This window comes from Lipophrys pholis, assembly GCF_963383615.2.
Source record: "Lipophrys pholis genome assembly, chromosome: 15".
Taxonomy (NCBI): domain Eukaryota; kingdom Metazoa; phylum Chordata; class Actinopteri; order Blenniiformes; family Blenniidae; genus Lipophrys; species Lipophrys pholis.
Genome location: NC_137642.1, coordinates 9,700,133 through 9,721,192, shown reverse-complemented (window position 1 = coordinate 9,721,192; position 21,060 = coordinate 9,700,133). Strand labels below are relative to the sequence as shown.

The 21,060-nt window shown below is 42.7% G+C and overlaps 2 protein-coding genes across 2 annotated transcripts; one reads left to right on the top strand and one right to left on the bottom strand.

The window, feature by feature from the left end:
- Window positions 1-2,519: 2,519 nt before the first annotated feature.
- cfap43 (cilia and flagella associated protein 43) lies at window positions 2,520-15,232 on the top strand (the record flags this gene model as incomplete). The annotated part of the gene is given in 27 exon segments (XM_080481016.1): window positions 2,520-2,611; window positions 2,723-2,867; window positions 3,145-3,268; window positions 4,316-4,417; window positions 4,420-4,467; window positions 4,556-4,664; window positions 4,666-4,705; window positions 8,824-8,931; window positions 9,076-9,180; window positions 9,266-9,379; window positions 9,817-9,996; window positions 10,304-10,510; window positions 10,604-10,681; window positions 11,515-11,628; window positions 11,722-11,841; window positions 12,004-12,111; window positions 12,296-12,382; window positions 12,474-12,562; window positions 12,666-12,876; window positions 13,059-13,171; window positions 13,331-13,490; window positions 13,600-13,770; window positions 13,909-13,948; window positions 14,414-14,478; window positions 14,655-14,735; window positions 14,815-14,968; window positions 15,057-15,232. Coding segments are annotated over 27 exon segments (3,141 nt in total), but the record flags the coding sequence as incomplete, so codon positions are not given.
- A 2-nt stretch (window positions 15,233-15,234) lies between these two features.
- sfr1 (SWI5-dependent homologous recombination repair protein 1) lies at window positions 15,235-18,392 on the bottom strand. The gene is made up of 3 exons (XM_080482217.1): window positions 18,063-18,392; window positions 15,772-16,113; window positions 15,235-15,575 (listed from the first exon to the last, which is right to left on the bottom strand). Exons 1-3 carry the CDS (start codon window positions 18,156-18,158, stop codon window positions 15,381-15,383), a joined length of 633 nt encoding a protein of 210 aa, XP_080338343.1. The 5' UTR covers window positions 18,159-18,392; the 3' UTR covers window positions 15,235-15,380.
- Between the last annotated feature and the right edge of the window lie 2,668 nt (window positions 18,393-21,060).

Here is a 21,060-nt window from a genome sequence, read left to right as displayed (position 1 = left end):
CTCTTAACCTCGGGGGCGGGATGAATGATGGAAGTTTTACATTTCGATGGTTATACTCTTACGTTTTTGATGGATTATATTTAGTACCAATGAGATGGGCCTTAGTTTTGTTTGAGTGAGTTATGAGAGAGCCATAATCGCTCCCTCAGCGAGCTCGTAACAGCTATCGGCACGTTACATGAAGATAACAGGCAAGTTATAGGTGGTGTTAAATTTTTTCACTGTTTTGCAATACATTGGTGACTACTTAATGCAGAGTCACGATGACAATGCAAAAAATTTTGCTCAATTTTGCTTCTGTCTTCAGTCCCTCAATCACAGCAGAACACATACTCTGTATTGAAATAGGGGTTGGGGGTGGTGGGGATCTTGCAAAACACTGCAGCAAACGATCAAAGCAAGTTAATAATGTGTTTAAAGTGTATCAGAAAGAAATATTATTTACTTTTACTTTTGGCATTCAGCACTAATCTTGCCTTCTGTGCAAAAGGACAGAACCTCATGCCGTAAATTCCGATGTTGCCTTTGAAATTGCCCAAATTATTATGTTATTGGCAGGTAGAACATTATTGGACAGTATTACATTATTGGTTGCTGCACCCCTCTTTTCTGAGTTGTTTGAATCTCAGACCCCCTGAAAACATTACAATCCTCTCTCTCAAAAAAAAAAGTAAATAGTCCTTCAGCATAATTCATTAAGTTCTGCTTAATTCTCTCTGTCCCAAGTTTTCAAATGTGTACCGTTAACATCCAATTCAAGAAAAGTTAGTGTCATGATGTCAAATTTCAACTTTCAACATCTTCAAATGAGATGTGCAAGTCATTGCATTCTTTTATGGGCATTTATCACATCGTTCCAATCTCTGACTCAGATGTGTTCATGTTTTAGAAAGCACATATTTTTACTCTGAAGTATTATTATAATCGTGGACCAGATTTGCACAGGAGATTACATTGTCTACATTAAAGAAAAACTTGACTCTGATCTTTCAGTTTTATTTATTGTGACATTCAATGACAAAGTTCATGTTTTACATTCTAAACTTTTACATTTAAATAAACTGAGGACAAAACGCATCTCCTATTAGACACCAGCACAAAACATAATCAGAACTTGACAGTGAAGTTTTAAAAAACGTTAAACGTCTTCACCGGTTTGCGAAACATTGATCGGGATCATGTGATTAGATAATGCAGAGTCATGATGACGATGCAAAAACTTGGCTACTGTCATTACTCCTTCAAGGAGCAAAACAATGACGACGCCAATTGTAGTATGGATGAGTCATGATTGGGGGGCAACGATTAAACCTCCAGCTCCACTGTCAGAGATCCTTTGGCACCAAAACACTTCTTCTTAATGTGGAGCTGAAAAAAAAGAAAGACATTATTTTGGAAAAGACCGTAGAAGTCACAGACTACAGGAGAGAAACAAGATGTTAGTGCCATGTAATGGTGACGTGAGTGTGAGAAGAAGGAAAGAGACTCATGAAAGGAAAGTCTCATCAGTCTTAACTTAAAGCAGATTAACTAGAAAAAGGCCCAGGGTAATCTGAACCTGCCCCTAACCGTTTATCAAATGGGGAGGTTTAGAGTCTGTCTTTGAAGTAGAGCGCGGTATCGCCTGTCTAACTGAAGTAGGGACTTGGTTCTATATGAGAGGTGCCTGACAACTGAAAGCTCTGCCTCCCATTGGACGTGTGGAAATGCTTGCAGCCTCCACCACCCGGCACTCTGAGAACACAGTATTCTGAAGGGACGTTATATAATAAACAGCTCTGACTAACAGACATGATGGAGCCTGGGCTTTTATGTGTTAGAATAAAGAACTGTATTGTCAAAGTGCATTCACCCTACAACACTGATTATAGGCGTACATACTGTATGTTGCTTACACAACAATGCTTTCAGGTGGAAACGGTCAATTTGTCATGCATTTTGTCTGTTAGTCTACACAGTGGATTTCTAAAAACATTTCTCCCTGGAAAATGCTCTCAGCGTGCAACATTTTCAAAGTGATCCCGTGTTTATTTGCGTCCTAACAGGGAAAATACATCTTTTCATTCTCGCCACTGGTCTCTGGGTTGGGGATTTCCCCATACATTGTGGTCACACCCTCAATGTCTTCTTGGTTTTCCATCAATCCATGTTCTCTCCTGCGTTTGCCAATACAGAGTCGCAGGATGCTGAAGCCAAAACTAGATTACTTTAGGAAAAAGCAGACGTATAGTCACACACACCCAGTTCTCTCCTTCCATGGTAGCTATTTTCTCAGGCTCCTCAGGCAGTTTTTAAATCCGAAGTCATGACACTATTAGAACTATTATTTAGAAACCCTGCAGCTGGACCCTGGTATCAAACATTTGAATCAGTGCTGAGATGAAATAATGATGCATTCATTTTACTGCAATCTGTGAAGTTGAGATTTGTTGCCGTCAGTCCTTATCAATCTATCTGGCTTTTATCATCTGACAGAATATGTTTAGTAGTTTTCATTGCTTTAATTTCTTCTCTTGGGAACAGCACAACTGGACTATACGTCTCTGACATTAAGTGATGGTCTTTATTTGGGATGTTGCTCCTCTCTTCCTGACCACGGCATTACCGTGCGGTAAGCCACTGAAGGCAGCGCTGCGCCTTACATTACATGCCACACGTTGTATTTGCAGTGATGTGGATCCAGATCGGACTTTTGTTAACCCGACTGTTCGATGCAAGAAAGTGCTGAGCCAACATTTGGGACGCACCCACAAGTGGGACAGGACGTCGCTCCTTTGGTGTTCAACCCTCTGAATTGGCTCCAGCTTTGTGCGTTGGGTGCTTCATCCATCACTGTCGGGAATATCGAGAAGAGTGCCAGTTTTCACGTCCTGGGAAAAAAAAAAAAAGAATTAAAAGCACAGCTGGCTGCAAAGTTATGCAGCTGTAATCGACTGACGTGTTTTGACAGGCATATCGGGTGAGTCAGTTGATCAGTTTCACACTATTACTCTCACCAAGCGGGGTATAAAGTGAAGAGTAAAATGTTTGTTGGCCATCAGACATGTTACACTAGTCAATGAAACAGCTTGTGCAACCTGTTGAAAAAAAAAAAAAAAAAAAAAAAAAGCCAAACCTCCACGTGTTTACTCTGACTAACCTCAGCACCAGAGCCCGACTGACTCCCTCTGCCATCTGCTGGACAACCCCATCAAAGCTTCATGCGGGGACTTTCTGTCCCTCGCTGGTCCACACCGACTCTCTGTCTCCGTCCTCTTCAACCCCACAAGTAAACAAACATGCACACTGAGACCTGTTTAATTTTAAAACTATGATAGTGACTATTCCTATTGTTCCTTTGTTGTGTTTTTACTGCCGATAAGACTATCTGCTGAGGCAAACCCTTAAAGGAAATGACCTAAAGAGGAATATTAATGTAGTACTTTCGTTTTTGTTTTGTCTTGTTGTTGTGCACTGAACATGAGAACATAAATCAGGCTGACAAACTGCTCATATTTCTTTCTCTACCTGCCATGAACCTGAAAGGTGAATCACTCCAAGCCACGATAAGAAAATATTTGATCTATGTCCAAGGTGATCAACGACTAATACAGAGAGGGAGGAGAACGATCGGATGTTTGACACATGAGTCATAAAATCATGTGGTGCTGACCTAAAGCAATTCTCCAAAAGCAAATAGAACCTTTCACAATTTTGCAATCAGCTTCCAATGAATCATCTCACGTGGGCGAGAAGAGTTTTTTGAAAGTAATTAATGGGAGTAAACCAAACGTAAGAATAATAGGAACGTTTTTGTGTCCTTCGTGTTAAGATGTATTCTCTATATAAGGAGATTTTATAAATATGTGAGCCGCAAATGTTACAGTCGCCCTTAACTGTGTATCAGACACTTCTTCCAAATAATACAGGAGAGAGGAGTTTTGCTTAAACCACTTTCAAAGACATTCCCATGATAGATGAAGTGTTTGTTGTTGAAATGTTTAGATGTATTGTCACGAATGTTGTTGCACACAGCACCATAGCCAAGCCGTTTGTAGGAACTCATATTGTGTTTACACAGAAGCGTGGAAAGATGAGCTGAACAATCCATTAGATACAGAAGTCTTTCGTGGAAAGGGCAGACATAAATAAAATTGGACACTGATGTGTTGTTCATATGATACAACATTTTAGGGCGTTTAGACAACAGTGCCAAGTCTATTTAAGGAGATCATTAGTAAATGTTTAAATTTAGAATGAGATCTCGGTTAGTTGTCACATTTACAACTTGCTCAACAGTTTCTGTTTTATACTTTACATCTCATGGCATCTATAGAATCTGTAGACCGCCATGGCCATGGTCTCTCCTCTGAAGTTCTCAAGGCAGCTAGATATGAAATGCCCTATCCACTGAAATCCTGTGTTCTGGGAGTTGGTGAGGCTTTTGCTGTCAGAAGAACAAACCCCTACAGAGGTCCCAGCTTGCTCGTGTTTGTTTGAGGTGTGTCAAGATGTGAGTTTTGGTTATTACAGACACTTGAATCTCACCACTGCTCTCTGTTTGATCCACTAACAGAGGCCTGCAGCCATCAGGTGTCCCAGCTAGATCCACAACAGGAAGAGAGGGCTCACCCGCTGGGGCCTCCCTCTCTCCTGCTCTCCCCCCACAGTTTCTGGCTGGCTGCGCCGAGATGGCTTACTGCCAATCAGAGAGGCCGCTTCCTTGGTCAGGGCTCATTTCAATATTTCTATTCCTACAAAAGTTGAAATCCTGTTTATTTCTCCTGTGCTTGATTCTGTAAGAGGTGAGGCGCAAAGACTAGGACCCTGTTTAAATTTTTTAAACATTTTGTTCACGAATTTTCGGTGTTCCGAGTCCCGCGCCGTTAGGAGCACGTACACAAGAAGCACATCAAAATTGGGGGAAAATTCGGGAATAGTGTGCTATAACTTTTGTTAAGGATTTGGCCAACCGAATTTCTCATTCAACTGGAGTTGAATGAGAAGTTTTTAATGGAAAATTTGAGCAAGGAGTGGTCCAGATGACGTCTTTAAGACGTCTTCATTGAGGCCAGAATGAAAGTTTTTTTGTACGTCTTTCCTTGACATTACATGGACCTCCTGTCTGGACGTCATATAAACGTCCAAACAAGACCTCTGGGTGACGTAACGCAAGGGAAGAAAAAAAAAATCTATCTATCTATCTATAGATGACACCAACTGGGGTTGAACTTAAACCTCTTTTATGACAGGTACAACTCCTAACCACTACCAACAGTGCACCGGTGCTTCAGACACTCCTGACAATAAATTTGTAAGCATGTCACCACATATGACAAGCTCAAAAAAAGTATTATGAATCGATGTTAACTAGGTCACACGTTTAGTCACAATACTTTTTTGAGTCCGTCATATATAAGTCACATGCTTACAGTCAACCCTGCATGAAAGAGGTTTGGGTTCAATCTCAGGTGGAGTCATATATATATATATATATTTTTTTTTTTTTTTTTGATTGCGTCAGGTCCTCCAGAGATCTTGTTTGGATGTTTATATATGACGTTTAGACAGGACGATAAACAGGACAGGACTACATCTCCCAGAAACATTTGCGGCTTGTCCGTCACCTGGGAGCTGAGACGTTTCCATAGCGACAAGTCTCACACAGACACACAGACACGCTATCGTCTTCGTTTTATCTGAATTATCTTCAAATCCAGACGACGAGGGAGGAACGACACTCTTTTACAGGTGAGTTTCAAACTGAGAGGAAACGCGAGGGAGAAAGTTGAGGAGTCGAAGTGTCAGGAGTCTGCACGTCACCTACAAAAAACGTGTTGTTTTGAATAGCGCCTCACCGAGTTCACGAAACCTGTCAAAGTCTGGAAATGAAGTGGATTAAATAGTTTTATCGTTAGCAGGCCGTGGATTAACGTTAGAGCAAAGAAAGGCGATCATATTGAGAAGTCACGACTTCTTCTCATCCACTCTCAGGTCAGTGGCCATGTGTGTTTTCGGTGTTTCCTCCTAATATCACGCACTTTGGATAAATCTTAATTAACACAATTGGCTGTTTGTTCAGAGGAAGCATTTCTGATGTGCAGGGAAGTAGGGGAATGTGATGCATGTAAATGAAGTGTGCAAACAGGGAAATGTGACATCTTTAGATATTCACATTTGGTCATTTTCACTGCTGATTCTTTCATGAGGTGATTTCTCAGGAATAACAAGACTATTTCTTGTTTTAATCCTCTTTTTTTCTTTCGCCGCTTTTTAGCCGCGTACCTTGGTCCCGCAAAGTTGGGAGCGTGTGCACAAAAAAGGCACATCAAAATGCTCGGGGATATGTTACTATGACTTTTGTTAACGGTCTCGGCTACATTTCTGAAGAAATCACAAAAAACTGTGGGAAAATCCCCCTTTCAAAGCGGATGGGAGAGGCACCCCATGGAGGAGAAACTCGGAGTTGGAGGTTTGATGTTGATATGACATCGAGATGCAGCGAGAGGCAGGCACACAAAACGTCCTCTGAAATGTTCCAGTTTGCCTGGATATTTCTGCGCCTGCAGAAATGTTGAGCTGCAATGGCGCTCACGTCGCCTCGGTGGAGTTAGGAGTGTTTCCTTCCTCGCCGGAAGGCCTCACGCTTCCTTGTCTGCACTGACCTCAGGTAAAGCGAGCAGCTTTGTCACGCCGACATAGTGTGCGGGCTGTGAACAGCAGAGGGAACTGTTGCGTACTCAAATGTTCACTTTGAGAAGCAGTTTGGTCTGTTCCCCTTGCAATGAGGGCCGAAAGTAAATAAACGGATGATCTGCTGTGAGCGCCGGAGAATCACGATCCACAGGAAGCTTGAAGTGTGACAGAATTCACAGCACAATGTCTCCCGCTGAATATTAACCCACTCAGAATCCACATTCCTGAAAAATAATCTCTTCCACACACAATGTTTGATCATTTGTTGGCTAAAGACATTATGCTTCAAATGAACTCTGTGTCTCTGGTACTTTTTTTTAATAGAAACAGATGAGTTTAGGGTTCAGTGCTATCATGTGCTGTCTACTGTATAGTGATACTATTCACCAGAATAAAGTACCTTCACGTGTTTACAGTGTACATTTGTTTCCTGGGGCTGCTGGCGGAGCGAAAGGCGTCAAAGCGGACAAGGTCAGTGAAGCCACTCAGTATATCCAGTATACGGCTGATTTCTTAAAGGATGTGTTTAATACTGAAACACTCCATGCCTGCTGGCTTTCCTGTGTAGGGGTTTCCTGCAGGGATTAAAAACAAAAGGAGAGTAAGGTAAGAGAAAAACAAAAAGCTTGTATTTATGTGATTACATGAGTACTGCACAACAAGTGAAAATGAATTTATTATCACACCATAATAAAGGCTAATAAAGTCAGTTTTGTTTCTTTTGGATTTTTTTCCCCCCAGTGTTTCTAGTTGTGCTTTTGTTCAGATGCTCTCCTCCCTAATATTTTGATGAAACAAAAAAAAAGAAAATTAATGTATACTAATTTAACAGTATTTCAAACTACAAACAACTCAGTATAACAAAAAATATACACTCTATTGCTGACTTATCGTTTTGTTTATTGCTCATTTCTTATTCCCAAGCATGATTAACATGTGTTTTGATTGTCGGTGTGTCCCGTGTTAGCACACAATAGGTGAGAGCCACGGCCTTCTGTGTGCTCCACATTCTCACCCCACCTGGTCGGAGGGCCGGCCAGAAGCAGTCACTGACCCTCTGTGATATTTTTAGCGGTGGCATGAGATGTGATGAATGTTAAGTGTGTTTAGTAACGTTTGGGGTTCCTGTAAGACAGAAGCGTCATGGCGCCGTGCCGGTCGCACCTGCACGCGAGGCCCGAGCGGCGAGAACAGCTGTGGGTTTTTTTTTGGGGGCCGTCACTCGCTCTGTTCGACAGCTCAATTTATCGTCACCGCACAGAGTAAGAACGCCAGCCAGTTAGTCGGCGCTATGCCGCTATCAAGCAGACGGACATTTGTGAAGAAGTTGTTGAGTATTTTATAACCCAGCACAGATTGCCGATAACAGCAGGCCGGCGGTGGCGGCGTGTCGGGTCAGGGGAGGGTTTCACACCACACTGACAATAATGCATGGGAACCAAAACAGTTCGGTTTTCATTCTTCACTGGCAGTGTTGGGTCACATTCCTTTCTTTTTTTTAAATTCTCTAATTCTCTATAAATACATGATTTGATTTCTGTTTGAATTCTTTTTCACTCTATCTCACAATTATAATGTATGTTGTAAACAGGCCATGAAAGAAGACAATGACGAATATTGTGAGGTTAAAAGAAACCTGAGACAAACCATCAAAGAGCTACGTGACGCTGTAAGTGAGTTTTATTACGGTTTTTTCATCATTAAAAAAAAAATCATAAAGAACAAAAAAAAGAATTATCATGGGAAACTGAACACAACGAATAAAAGCATTTTGTATCTCAGTTCCCTGTAGATATGTAGTTGATGATGATATAAGTTATAAGAATGTATACGAAGAATACTATGTGTTTGTGCTAATGCTAAAGCTTTGCCTGAAGAGAGCATTGTACACATGGAAGTAGTGCAAATGTTCAAATGTATGTCCAATGCTTTTACAAAGTCATAATAGAGTGGGGTTTTATTTCAGTACATAGTAGTGCAATGATACTCAGTAGCATGTGACACGTCTTTTTTTTTTTTTATTAAAATATCTATGAGGGTGTAGTAGTTGATAACAGCACATAAAATATATGAACAAAGAAAGTGTATATTGTTGTTATTTATGAAACACAATGAGATGTGGGAAATGTTTGTCTCCTGGATGTGCAGATTCAGCAAATGGTTTGTGAGAATGAAGACCTCCCAGAGCAGACCTTTAACCTGAATGTTGAGGAACAGAGTAAATGTGAGGCCATTGTGGAGCGGGAGGTCACACGGGTATAGTAACTATAACTAGATTAATACGATTAAACAAAGTCTTCCATGTCTAATGTTTTCGATCTGGCTGGTTCTATCCTGCATTATAATATGTTTTTGTGACGTATGTAAAACTTTGCCATGCTTGCGTCCCCACATTTGCAGGTGAGAGCTGAAATCCAATGGGACATTTTGGAGAAATATTACCTCTACGATGTCCTGAAGAGAGAATGCTGGGACTCTGTGAAGACCAAAGGCCGAGTCATTAAGGTAAAAGCTGCTCTGAAACAGACCCCGATAAAGAAGACGAGCGGGTGTTTATTTTTATCACCCTGCCTCTCCTCGTCCAACACAGGCCTTTCACCTCGACGTCGAGGTCCCAAACTACCGTCTGAAAGAGCGGACTCAGAAACAGTTGGAGGATCTCCGCAGGGTCGAGAGTATGAGGAAGCTTGAAATGGCCGCCGCTGTAAGCAAGACGGATCTCGGGCAAAGCGTGGTTTCGATTCCACAGCGAAGAAAAGCAGTCGAGTCAGAGGCAATTAACTGACATCGAACGTCTTGTGCTTTCTGAAAGCTGTGACGGCGCATCCTCTTCACCGTGTTGATTCCTACACGTGATTTTTTTTAAATTTTGTTTTGTTGCGAAACCAGTCAAGTCAATACAAGTTGACGGCTGGAAAATAACGTGATGCTTTGAATCACAGGCCTTCGTTTAACCTTTGTCGCTGTCGTAACGTTTTGAAATACTTGAACAGGCGCCAAACCTGCCACTTTTGAAATGCGTTGAGATTCAGAGCCGTGCGGCCGACACCGAGTTGTTAGTGTGCTTGTGCTCATATTGATAATACGGGATCCATACAATGATGTGTGGGCACGCTTCTTCTCCCCACTTTCCTCCCGCAGCTGAACGACACGAAGCGTGCCGTCGCGCTCGAAGGGCAGAGGGATGAGCAGCACAACCCAGAGAGCGTTTCTCTGACGGGGAGCTTCTCTGCTCAGTTAGGACTTTCAAATCCTTACGTCTATGATCAGTTCAGCGTGATAACGACAGACCAGAGGATCAACCAGATCATTCTTCTGCAGGTGAGAGAGAGAGAGAGAGAGAGAGAGAGAGAGAGAGAGAGAGAGAGAGAGAGAGAGAGAGAGAGAGAGAGAGAGAGAGAGAGAGAGAGAGAGAGAGAGAGAGAGAGAGAGAGAGAGAGAGAGAGAGAGAGAGAGAGAGAGAGAGAGAGAGAGAGAGAGAGAGAGTCCCAGAAACTGTGAAAAAGTTTGTGAAATGTTTCACGATTCGTAGAAAAGTCAAAGAAAAAGTGGCAAAGCGCCTGACAGAACCTCACTGAGTCATTCGGAGTCACGTCGTCGTCTTGATCCTTTTTTTGTCTAAATGCAGGATGTGATTCATCGCATCAAGACGGCTTTCAACGCCGAGTTCGAGGCCCTGCACAGGCAGAAGGTGCAGGAGCTGAAACGCGTGAGCGACAGGAACCAACAGCTCAGGGAGCTCATGCGGGAGCTGGACACGGATGCGGCGCTGTGGGAGCCCAGCGTGGCCGACAGCGAGTGTCCGGAGAGGCTGCTCACCGTGGACGACTCCGAGGTTCGGAGTTCACCGAACGGAGCGTGTGCACGTCCTCCCACGTGTGAATTGGGGTTTTAACTCGTATGAGACTTGGCCTTTGTTCCACTCTAGATACAAGCAGAGAAGTATCTCACCCCTGAACAGACAAAAGAGGAGGAGACGAGGAAGCGGGAGGAACTGGCTGCTCAAGTAGGCTGACATTAGTGTTTTTTAAACTTTTTCCACTCATGACTCTGGAACATTCTTTTATGCATCCTTAATTATCAATACAAGATGTAAATCATCATTTATCCCACAGAACAGTAAACTGTTTTGCCATATTAATGTTTTCTTCTTGTCTGTCATGTTGGCAGGAAGACGCGAGTAGAGGAAAGGCTCTTGATGCCATGATGGATGGAGTTATTGAAGTACAGAAAGAGGACATCTTGAAAAGGGTATAGCTGCATACATACATACATACATACATACATACATACATATAGTAAAAAAAAAAGATTATTTTGAAACTAATTCCAGATTATTTCTTATGAAATAACAATTTATATTAAGTCCCCCTTGTCTTAATTAATTTGAGCCGATTTGAAAGGCACAATTTTTAGAAAAACTAGAAATGTGAGTTGTTGTTAAATTTGACTTTAGTAGTGATTGCTTGTTGGGCTCGAGTAAGCAATTATCTGACTGACTAAATACATGTGTGATAGCCCAAATGTATTGGGGAATAGTTGTTTTTTTTGCCCAAATACAATATTTTAAACAGATGATTTTGTATATTATAGTAGGAAAACAAAGTATCTCTCAGATTTAGACTGAAAATTGGATAAAAACAAGTCATTTCACCCTCGGTGAGATGTAACATTTATTTTATGATCAAGGCGGGTGGATTTCTGTGAACCTCAAAATAAATTCATGATGTGTTGGATTTTTTTTTTTTTTTTGAAGCTTGAATTATTTCCTGGGCTGTTCCTGTTGAATTAGACAAATCTGCATGAAGGGCACATGGTTCTATTGAATTTACTCCACAGGAAATACCTCCGCCTAAGTGCCTGGTGCCCACGACTGAGGAGGAGAAAAAAGCCTACGAGGAGTATGAAAACAAAGTCAAAGCACTCAATGAAGCGAAAGAGACTCACAAAAGGGCGAGGACAGAAAACACATTTACGTCCATAGATCAACATTAATCGACGGTCGGCGTTTGCTATAAGTGATCTGTGAATGCTTTTTTGTTACAGTCCTTAGAAGCTGAAATTAAAAAACTGCAAAATTCCACCCAGGAGGCAACCAAAGCAATTGATGAAAGTTTGACAAAGTTGTTGGAGAAGAAAGAGAAATGCATAGTGGCTATTAACCAGGTGAGCAAACACACAGATACGACGCGCGGCAATGCAGTTTTTCATACAGAAAGCAAAGAAGCATCAATTAAAAAAAAGAAAAAGATCTCATCAGGGTTTTCCTCCTCAAGTTCATGACGTCTAAAAAAAATTCTTCAATGTTGGATTTGATGTATTTTACAGGAGGAACTGAAGATTACGTGTCTTGTTGAGTCACTCCTCATGGACGAGGAGATGAGAGATCTCCAGCTGGAGCTGCAGCGCAAACTTGAACAAATGGAGGCACACAAGGTGGGTCACTTCCGACGCAGTGATTCTTGAGAAGATTCTGAGTGACAGCTTCAGAATCTGAATGGAATGGCAGCCGCGGTAATCCGGCTCCTGGTGAATATTCCCAAGTGCCAACCCGTAGAACCGCGCGCATGTGTACGGATTCAAAAACATACAATTTCATGACTCGCGTTTCTCTCGTCAGGGTGAAATTGTAGAGGAAGTGAAGCGACTTGAGGAAGAAGTAAGAGTCTTTCACGAGGCCTATGACAGCATTGTGGCTGAAGACAAAGTAAGTCTGCCAAGAAAACGCTCACGTCATTCTGACTCCAAGTGATGATGAAGGACATTCAAAAAGGTCTTGTCCTCCATATCTCCCAAAGATCCTTGACAAAGACTTCAGGAAGGACTTTTTCGACGTGCCAAACCCCGTGGTCGATGTCCTCTATAAGCTCTTCAAACGTCGGCCCTGGTTTGTGACACCACCCGCCCACATCTGCTACTTCAGAGTTTCCGTGAGTAGAATCACGATACGTGGGAGTTCACCTGTTCCAAGACGGTCTTTCATTCCTCAGGGTACAAAAGATGAGGGCCCAGATCGACAACAATCCCAGCCTGTTACAGGAGCGTCGTCTGTGTGGTTCTCCGTCTACTGACGCGCACGGCAAAATGCTGAAAGCCATGGAGGACCTGGATGCCCCGGAGAATATGCCCAGGGGCGTGAATCCTTCAGTCTGGGAGAGATTCTGTGTGACTCGTAGAGCCAAAGTGGAGAGTGAGCATCAGGTAACGTGATGGAGGTGTTAAAAGACTCGGAATACATCGTTAGACATACTAATATGCAACCAGCGTCGTTCACTCCGCCAACATAAATCCTTTCATTCCACCTGTTGACTTAATGTACACAATAACTGTAATTATGTGTCCAAACCAGCTATTAAACTATTAGTCTCCCATGTTCTCCACAGGTCAAACTGAGAGCTCTGACTCTTGCCGAGATGCAGGCGTTTCTGCAGAGGAGGCGAGACGAGGAACAGGCCGCTCAGCGGCAAATCCAAAACATCAACGAGGCGCTTGAAAGGTACGGCCGCGGTCCCCGCCGTCCGTACGGGCAGAGACCGAAACCTGACTGGATGTGACACGAGATGAAATTTTCGATAATCTTAAAACGACTGCAACGCCTGAAACGAGTAAAAGTTGCCTCTCGTCAAAGAAACGCGTGTCGTCTGTTCTGCTGCAGTGTCCATAGGGAGAAGAATGACCTCCTGATAGACACCGTGGTCCAGGTGATAATCAAGCAGGGCCGGGTGGAGCTGCCAGCCACAGACCTGACCGTCCACTACTCCGAGGTCGTCCTTTACCACAGGACCGTGGCGGATCGTCTCAGGGAGCACATCAGGGTCAGCAGCAGACGCACAGGAACAACTTTGGTCGTGCTTTGAAATAGTCTGTGCCGCGTTCTGTGATCACAACACGTGTGTCTGTCAAAATGACGATTTATAACGACAGATGCTCGGAGATGAGAAAATAGCAGCCATGGAGAAGCGCAAAGATGTCCGTAAGGGCATAATCCAGCAGGAGTGGGAGAACAAGGTGCTGAGGGAGAAGATGGAGGATCTCTACGACAAGGCCAGGAGCGTCAAGATGTTGCGGCTCTCGGAGGAGCAGCGGGACATGATCGTAATAATGTTTTTCTTTCTCCTGGATGTTTGCTGCATCTTATGTTTCTGACACGTTGATCATGAGACCAAAGGGTTGTGAAAAAAAAAAAAAAGTTCTGCTTGAAATGTGTTTTTGGTGGAACGTCATTCCGATCAGCTCTTCCAGCCAAACCTCAGTCTAACTGATATCACTGCAGGTATTTGGCTTTTGGCAGCAGCTGATGTTTTTGCATGCAGAAAATTGTTACCATCCTCCAGCACAGATGATCTTTTATTGAAGACACACAGCCTATTCACGCCCGCTCCACACCCTCGACTTTTTTTATTTTTTCACTTATTACCACTCATCCAACAGGTGGAGACTGGTTAAAGGTTTGCTCTCTTCCCACTTTTGTCATATTAACAGCTTTTATCAACAGCACAGGTTGGTGTTCAGGTTTCGAGGAGAGAATTTGTCCGTTCCGTCGTGCATGCCGATCCGAGGCGTGCACCGACACCTCCATCAAACGCAGACCACAAACGTTGACAATATTTGGCTTTCAGCGACAATCTTCAAATTCTTAAGTAGCGTCCCGACTCACACACATATGGAAAGTTATATTAAGAAGAAATATGAATTGGGGATAGTTGAAAACACAGATTCAGCTTCCTCATCCTGCAAGCCGATGAGCGGGGCATGAGTCTCCGTGTGCGAATGCCAGTTTCCTCTCCTGGCAAAAGGTTCAAGGTAGATTTTTCAGCTTCCTCTCATTGTTTTAAAACTCTGGATAGAAACAAATCCACCCTGAGGGATCCTGAACAATTTATTATGAAGGGTTGTTTTCCACACCCATCATGGAAACATTGCGAGCAGTCATAACTTTGTGACTTTCTAAACTCCAGTTCTTCTCTCACACTTTGCAGCACCTGAGCAAAAAGGATCAGAACAGTCGAATGTTCAAGCAAATCTGCACACTGGAGAAGAATTTAGCTTTTATGGAAGAGGTGACGGAACGCTGATCATTTGCTCTCATTTCTGAGCTCTACGTTACGACCCGGGTAACGGTTTCATCCTATATTTCAGACTCATTTAAAGAGCGTGCAGCAACGCATCAGAGCGATCGAGCAGATCAACAGGCGCGCGGCGAGGAAAGCCGAGGGAACCGCTCTTCTGGAGCGGCGGCTTCCCGACGCGCAGCTGAGAGTGGCAGAACTGAGACACATCTGCGAGCCGACAGGTGATGAAAATAGTCGTTTCAGCTGGAAACCCAACGCAGAGGGAGAGTCCCCTCCCCATCTGGCTAACGTGGCTTGTTTTGTGTTCAGCTTTCGAGGAGCACGAGGAGGCTCGAGCCGAAGAGCGGTTCTCTCAGATTGCGAAGACGAGCAGCTTGAAGGAGGTCGCCAGAGCGCAGGGGCAGACGCTGGCTGCCCTCAGAGCCGAAGTTGAACGTCTGACCATGAGGAACTTTCCTGCACTCGATCAGCTGAAACACCACTGAGCAAACGTCAACACAACCTTTTATTTACACTGTACAAGCGTCACAGTCAACCACAGCTACAGCAGCAACAAATATAACGATTCTCAAACTCAATGCTTTTTAATCTGTTTCTTTGTGGTAATAAGATGAACTGGAGACACTCCGAAGTCTATTTTCGGGAAGTGAAGTCCTCCTCCTTGCGGTCGAAGTGCAGAATGCCGTCGTCCAGATTGAAGAGGTCGATGAGCTCGGACAGGTCGGCCTTCCTCCCGTCGATCGGCACCTGAGACTGGAGCTCGTACAGCGCCGCCTGGGCACAACGCCGCCACTTCTCAATCAAGCTTTGGAGTTGTGTTAAATCATTCTGAGGAGAGAGAGAGAGAGAGGGCGATGAAAAATTCACTTCCTGGTGGACCCACTGCATGTTTGAGATCCCCCACTCTTTCAACACACAGAACTTAATGGTTCTCAGTGACGGTTTATTTGACGCAAACGTTCAAAATCGCTTGTATAGGTCACCAAGAACGGGTCTCATTTTAAATGTGAAAGGTGGCCGGTACCTTGCTTCTGTACATTCTAACCATCTTGAGTCTGCGCAGAGTCTCCAGTTTGTCTTTAACCTCCTTCCTCAGCTGTTGTGCAAACTCCTCTGGGGGAAGATGTGACGTTTCGGGCATGTGTCCAGCGAAGCTTTCACTCCCCTCATTACTGTTTACATCAACACGAGGCACGGCGGTTGGAGGACTGTGAACAGTCTGCCGGCGGGAATCTGCCGAAACTTGTCGGCCATCCTCCTCCGAGTCGTCGACACAAAGGCGTTTGGCCACAGAAAGGGGAGAGATGAACGAGCGCCTTGCTCTCTTTAGCCTCTCCCTCAGGGAGGCGCTCAGCTTCGGGTGATGCTGTGGGATGACGGTGAAACGTGAATCAGAGGGAGAACTGAGTGTTCCTGTCTTAAGATGACATGTGGGAGGAGGACCAGGCCGATGAACTAAACCCCGAGTGGACTGATTCCATTTAAAGTCATGCAATGATAGAAATACTCCCAAATTTAGCAGATTGTGTTCTCTCTGTGTGTGTGTGTGTGTGTGTGTGTGTGTGTGTGTGTGTGTGTGTGTGTGTGTGTGTGTGTGTGTGTGTGTGTGTGTGTGTGTGTGTGTGTGTGTGTGTGTGTGTTAGATGTGGCTCTGTTGGGGTACAAGACTTCAACATGCCACTTAAATATGCCAGTTTTTCTTGATTGTCTAAACAACACACTGACATAACCATTCATTAACGCCACATCGAGACAAGCAAGGAGCCAAATAAACATCTTGAAACAAATATGGTCCCATTTCACGTGTAAATAAACTATTTAGCTAAATTGTAGATCTTTGCCATGTCGTGGAGGGCAGCTCAGCATGTTTCAAATTGTGAGAAACTTTTTCTCAATATCGTCTGTATAACTGCCACAGCAGTGACACATGGTTTTGTACGAAATCTTGTTATATAAAAGGTACATTTGTCTCCATTACATATAACCCAAAATTGAGTCATAAAGTGTGTTCTAACAAGATCATTAAGAGTTTTGTGCTTCACTACACCCACCTGAAGCTCTCCGACGCCGCCCTGGAGAGGCTCACCCCACACTTTCAGAATCAGTGGGGAAAAGTTTTCAATCGTGACAATGAGGCTAGATCTGCTTGAGAAGACTTACATTCACAGGTTTTATTCACCAGAAGTGAAGAAGCTGTTTGTGTACAGCGCATCTAGAAACTGTTCAGAGCACATAGCTTGTTGTTATAATTACAGCTTTGTTCCACAATAGATTAAATGTATTGTTTCCTCAAAATTCTACACAATATACCCCATGACATATTCCAGATGCAATGTGGAAAAAGTTTGTTTAAAATGTTTACAAATTTATAAAAAATTTCAAAAGAAAAGAAATCACATGTACATAATAAGCAATACTAAGTTTGCTCAATACTTCGTTGATGGAGCTTTAGCAGCAATTACAGCATTAAGTGGTTGTTTTTTTTTTATATGACGCAACAAGCTTGACACACCTATCCTTAGGCAGTTTGTCCGTTCCTGTTTGCAGAACATCTAAAGCTCCATCAGGTTGGTTAGGAAGCAGTGAGACTAATGTCTGCTCTGGCTGGGCAACTAAAGGACATTCACCGTCACCTCAGTCTCTGATCAAGAAGCAGCTTCTGAAGCACGTTTTCATCCAGGATATCTCTGTACATTGCTGCATTGATCTGAATAGTCTCCCAGTTCTCGCCACTGAAAAGCATTCCCAAATCATGATGCTGCCACCACCATGCTTGACTGTTGGGATGGTATTGGCCTGGTGATGAGCAGTGTCTGGTTTCCTAACAAACATGATGCTTGGCATTCACGCCAAAGAGATCCATCTTTGTCTTATCAGACCAGAGAATCTGTATTTATTTGTTTTATGAAGACAGGTGTGTATCTTTCAGGTCCAATCAACTGAATTTAGGACTCCAGTTAAGATGTAGAAACATCTCAGGGATGATCAGCGGAACAGGATTCACCTGAGCTCCATTTTAAATGTCATTGCAAAGGCTGGGAAAACTTAAACACGTGATGTGTTAGTTTATTTCTAATATATTTGGAAAAAGTTCTAAGTTTATTCATGTTGTTATTATGGGTTGTAGAAATTAAAGGAAAGTTCAATCAATTCCATTGTGGAATAAGGCTGCAACATAAGAAAATGTGGATGTTTAATCTGAACTAATATATTTTACTCGATGTTTTTGTTATTGCAGCTTTCAGTCTTATTTGATCGTCTCTTTGAGGCATGTTGATCTGAATACGTGTAAACTGAATATTAGGAAGCACTCACCTTTTCCTCGTTACTTCCATAGGGGCTTGACTCGGCTGAACTACAAGGAGACAGGTGTGTGGGCTGAGATTTGGCAGATTTAGGAGTGATTTCCATCGGTGAGATTTACTTTGCTTCGTTGTTGACTTCGACATCCAACCTTCAGCCTGACGTGTTAGCCTCTTACACCACAAATGCGGGAAACCGCGCGTATGAGATCAGACCCGCCACTCCCGCTTTAAAAACTACAAATAAGCATTGCTGCAAAAGCTGGCAAACAAAACAGTCTCCTGTCTGACTCTGAACTGGGAATATAACTCGAATCGCTGTGAGAAGTTTCTGTTTTTCCGTATTTTTGCGGGGTTGAAAAAGACGAACTATGATTGGCTCAAATATGATGACGTAGGCCGAACTGCATCTTGGGAAAAGTAGTTTTGGGGGAAAATATCCGCAAAACACCCAGTTACTTCTCAAACAAATACGACTCAAAAAGTCTATTTCACTTTTTAGTTTGTAGTTTTATTAAAGTTACAGCGATTGAAAAAGCTTTGGATTAAACGGAAAAAATACTTTGTGAAGCTAAAAGAAACTCAGACAAAAGAACTCATGATAGAACTTAATCCCCCCAAAAATTAAATGAATATATATATTTTCAAAAAGCAATGCATTTCCTGAAGAGAACAGTGTTGTATTATACCTACAGAATGTTCTCGAAAATGTGATTCCATCTTTGTTTTACTTGCTTGGCTTTGCTCAATTATTGGAAGCCCGTGGTATCATAATTACGTTACCTAATCCAACAAATGAGCCTACAAAGCCATATATTGCCGTTTACATAACTTTGAGACTTCAAGACTGCAGAAAATAGAAAAGAATGAGTCTTAACTGCTTAAAAACTTACGAGTTTTTACTTTGGCAATGAAAGAAAAAAGTAAAAAAATCTGTTTGCTTAACTAAGTTACATATTTGGGAGTATGTGTGTAATCTCTCTGTCTTATCTCTCTCTGTCCTATGTCTTAGTTTTTACTGGAGGATCCTGTGAAACTGTCTGGACTCCTTGTAGGAGGGTGGCCGCCTCCCATTGTCGTGTCCTGGCGGGGGAATTCATGGTGACACCATTGTGCTGAGAGGAAGCAGACAGTCCAAGTGATGCTTTCACGTTGGGTAGCGAAGTCTCGTGTTGTTGCCCTTGTTGCCATGGGTCGACTCATGTTGTGAGTCACTTCTTCTCACAAGTTGATTCATCTCCTTCACGGCATGTTTTTAGACTCATTGTTCAGAATTTGTTTTCCAAATTATGCTGAGGCCGTATTTTCTTCTAATTTCTGTAGCCCTAAGGTGAAAGGTGTGAATTAAAAGCTGTTGCTGCCTGGACTTGCACACCAATACTTAGAAGTTTTAGATTACCCACCCCGGGGAGCTGGGGATTTTTTAACATTTTATGTGGATGAATCTTGCGAGGTTGAGGGTTAAAGGTAATTACCATGTGTGAGTCAAGATTCCTCCCTTTTGCCTTATATTTCTCTTTCTACTCTGAATGGTTGACATAAAATATTGCTTTGCTCCTCTGTGGCGTACACGCAACGCTGCTCTGTTATGGGTTTACAGAATCTCGAGGCTATATGAGACAATCAGAGCAGGTCTTTGATCGCACGTGTAAGCCCTGCACTCATAAGTCTCATGTCATGTTTGTACAGGATGGTAATTCCTGTCCAGCAGTATAAGAATTATTGCCCCCTTTATATCCCTGCATACTATTGTAATGTCTTTCAAAAGTCAGATTTACTTAAAAAAATTAAAGAAATTCTCAAAAATTCAGACTGTTCAAATGACTAAAGGGTCAAACTTGGACCTGAGGCCACAATCATGGGTTGATTTGTTATTGGAGAAACCAATGTTGCATGATTCAGTATTGTCAGACCAGTCAACATGAGAGAAAGCAGAATATTCAGTAATGGAACTTGACAGGAAATGTCTGCCAAAACTATTGACACGTGCATTATGTTTTATTATACAAAAGAGGAAAACGAAGCACGTCTGTGCCACATGTAGAAAAGGTGCAGACAGCGTAGAGTAAAACATTCATTTGTAATTGGATCCAATAAAGGATTTCGATTCTTAAATTCGTGGCAGATTTTGCTTTTATTATGTGGCTGCAATGAATAGCATGAGCTTTTTTTGGCATTCCGTACTTTGGAAGTGTGATGTGCACAGACTATGGTGATTTTGCTTTGTTGTGTTGGTACTGAAACTGTGTTGTGTTATTTTGGGGTTGGCGGGTCGCCCTCACCTGCTCTCACCTTCTGGGAAATTTCTCTTTCTGCATGTTTCATCTGCAAACTTTGCTCCTCCTACCGGGTTACAGCAGGTTAACTGCCAAATGCCTTCAGGGCATATATATATATATATATATATATATATATATATAAGACAAGGCCAACATGTAAGAGCATCTGCTTCAGATTGATATGGTGCGAAAATCAAGTGGCGAGCGGAGTAATCTGCGGCTTTTCATGCCACTTGGGGTCTGATGTGATTCACGTTTTTCGCAGAAGAAAATGCACACCTGTAAACTGCTGTGAATCAGGTCTGTAACACAGAGCCCAAATTAAAGTGCCTCCGAAGCAGCAATTTGATCCTCCAGTCTGATGGTCGTCGTGTCAGCGGGGTGATTATTGCAGATCTTTCTGGAGACGATGAGAGATGTGTCTGCTTTCACATTCCAAGAGTGTGAAACGAATTACGGTAACCACAAACATCAAAGCTTGCATTGCTCCCCAGAAATAATGATCTTTTTTAAAAAAAAAAAATTATTTTGGAAAGCAAGTTTCACATGATGGCACACGGGACAATCTCTTCTCTGTGTGCCGAAGCTTGACGTGTTCGTGTTGCATTGACGATTGTGTCACTACAAGATCACATTTAATGAGTCTTCACATTCAACATACAATTTATGGGCTTGTTCTTTTTTTTTTTTTTTTAGACGTCAGAACAACTTATCACAGTTGTCAACAAGCCT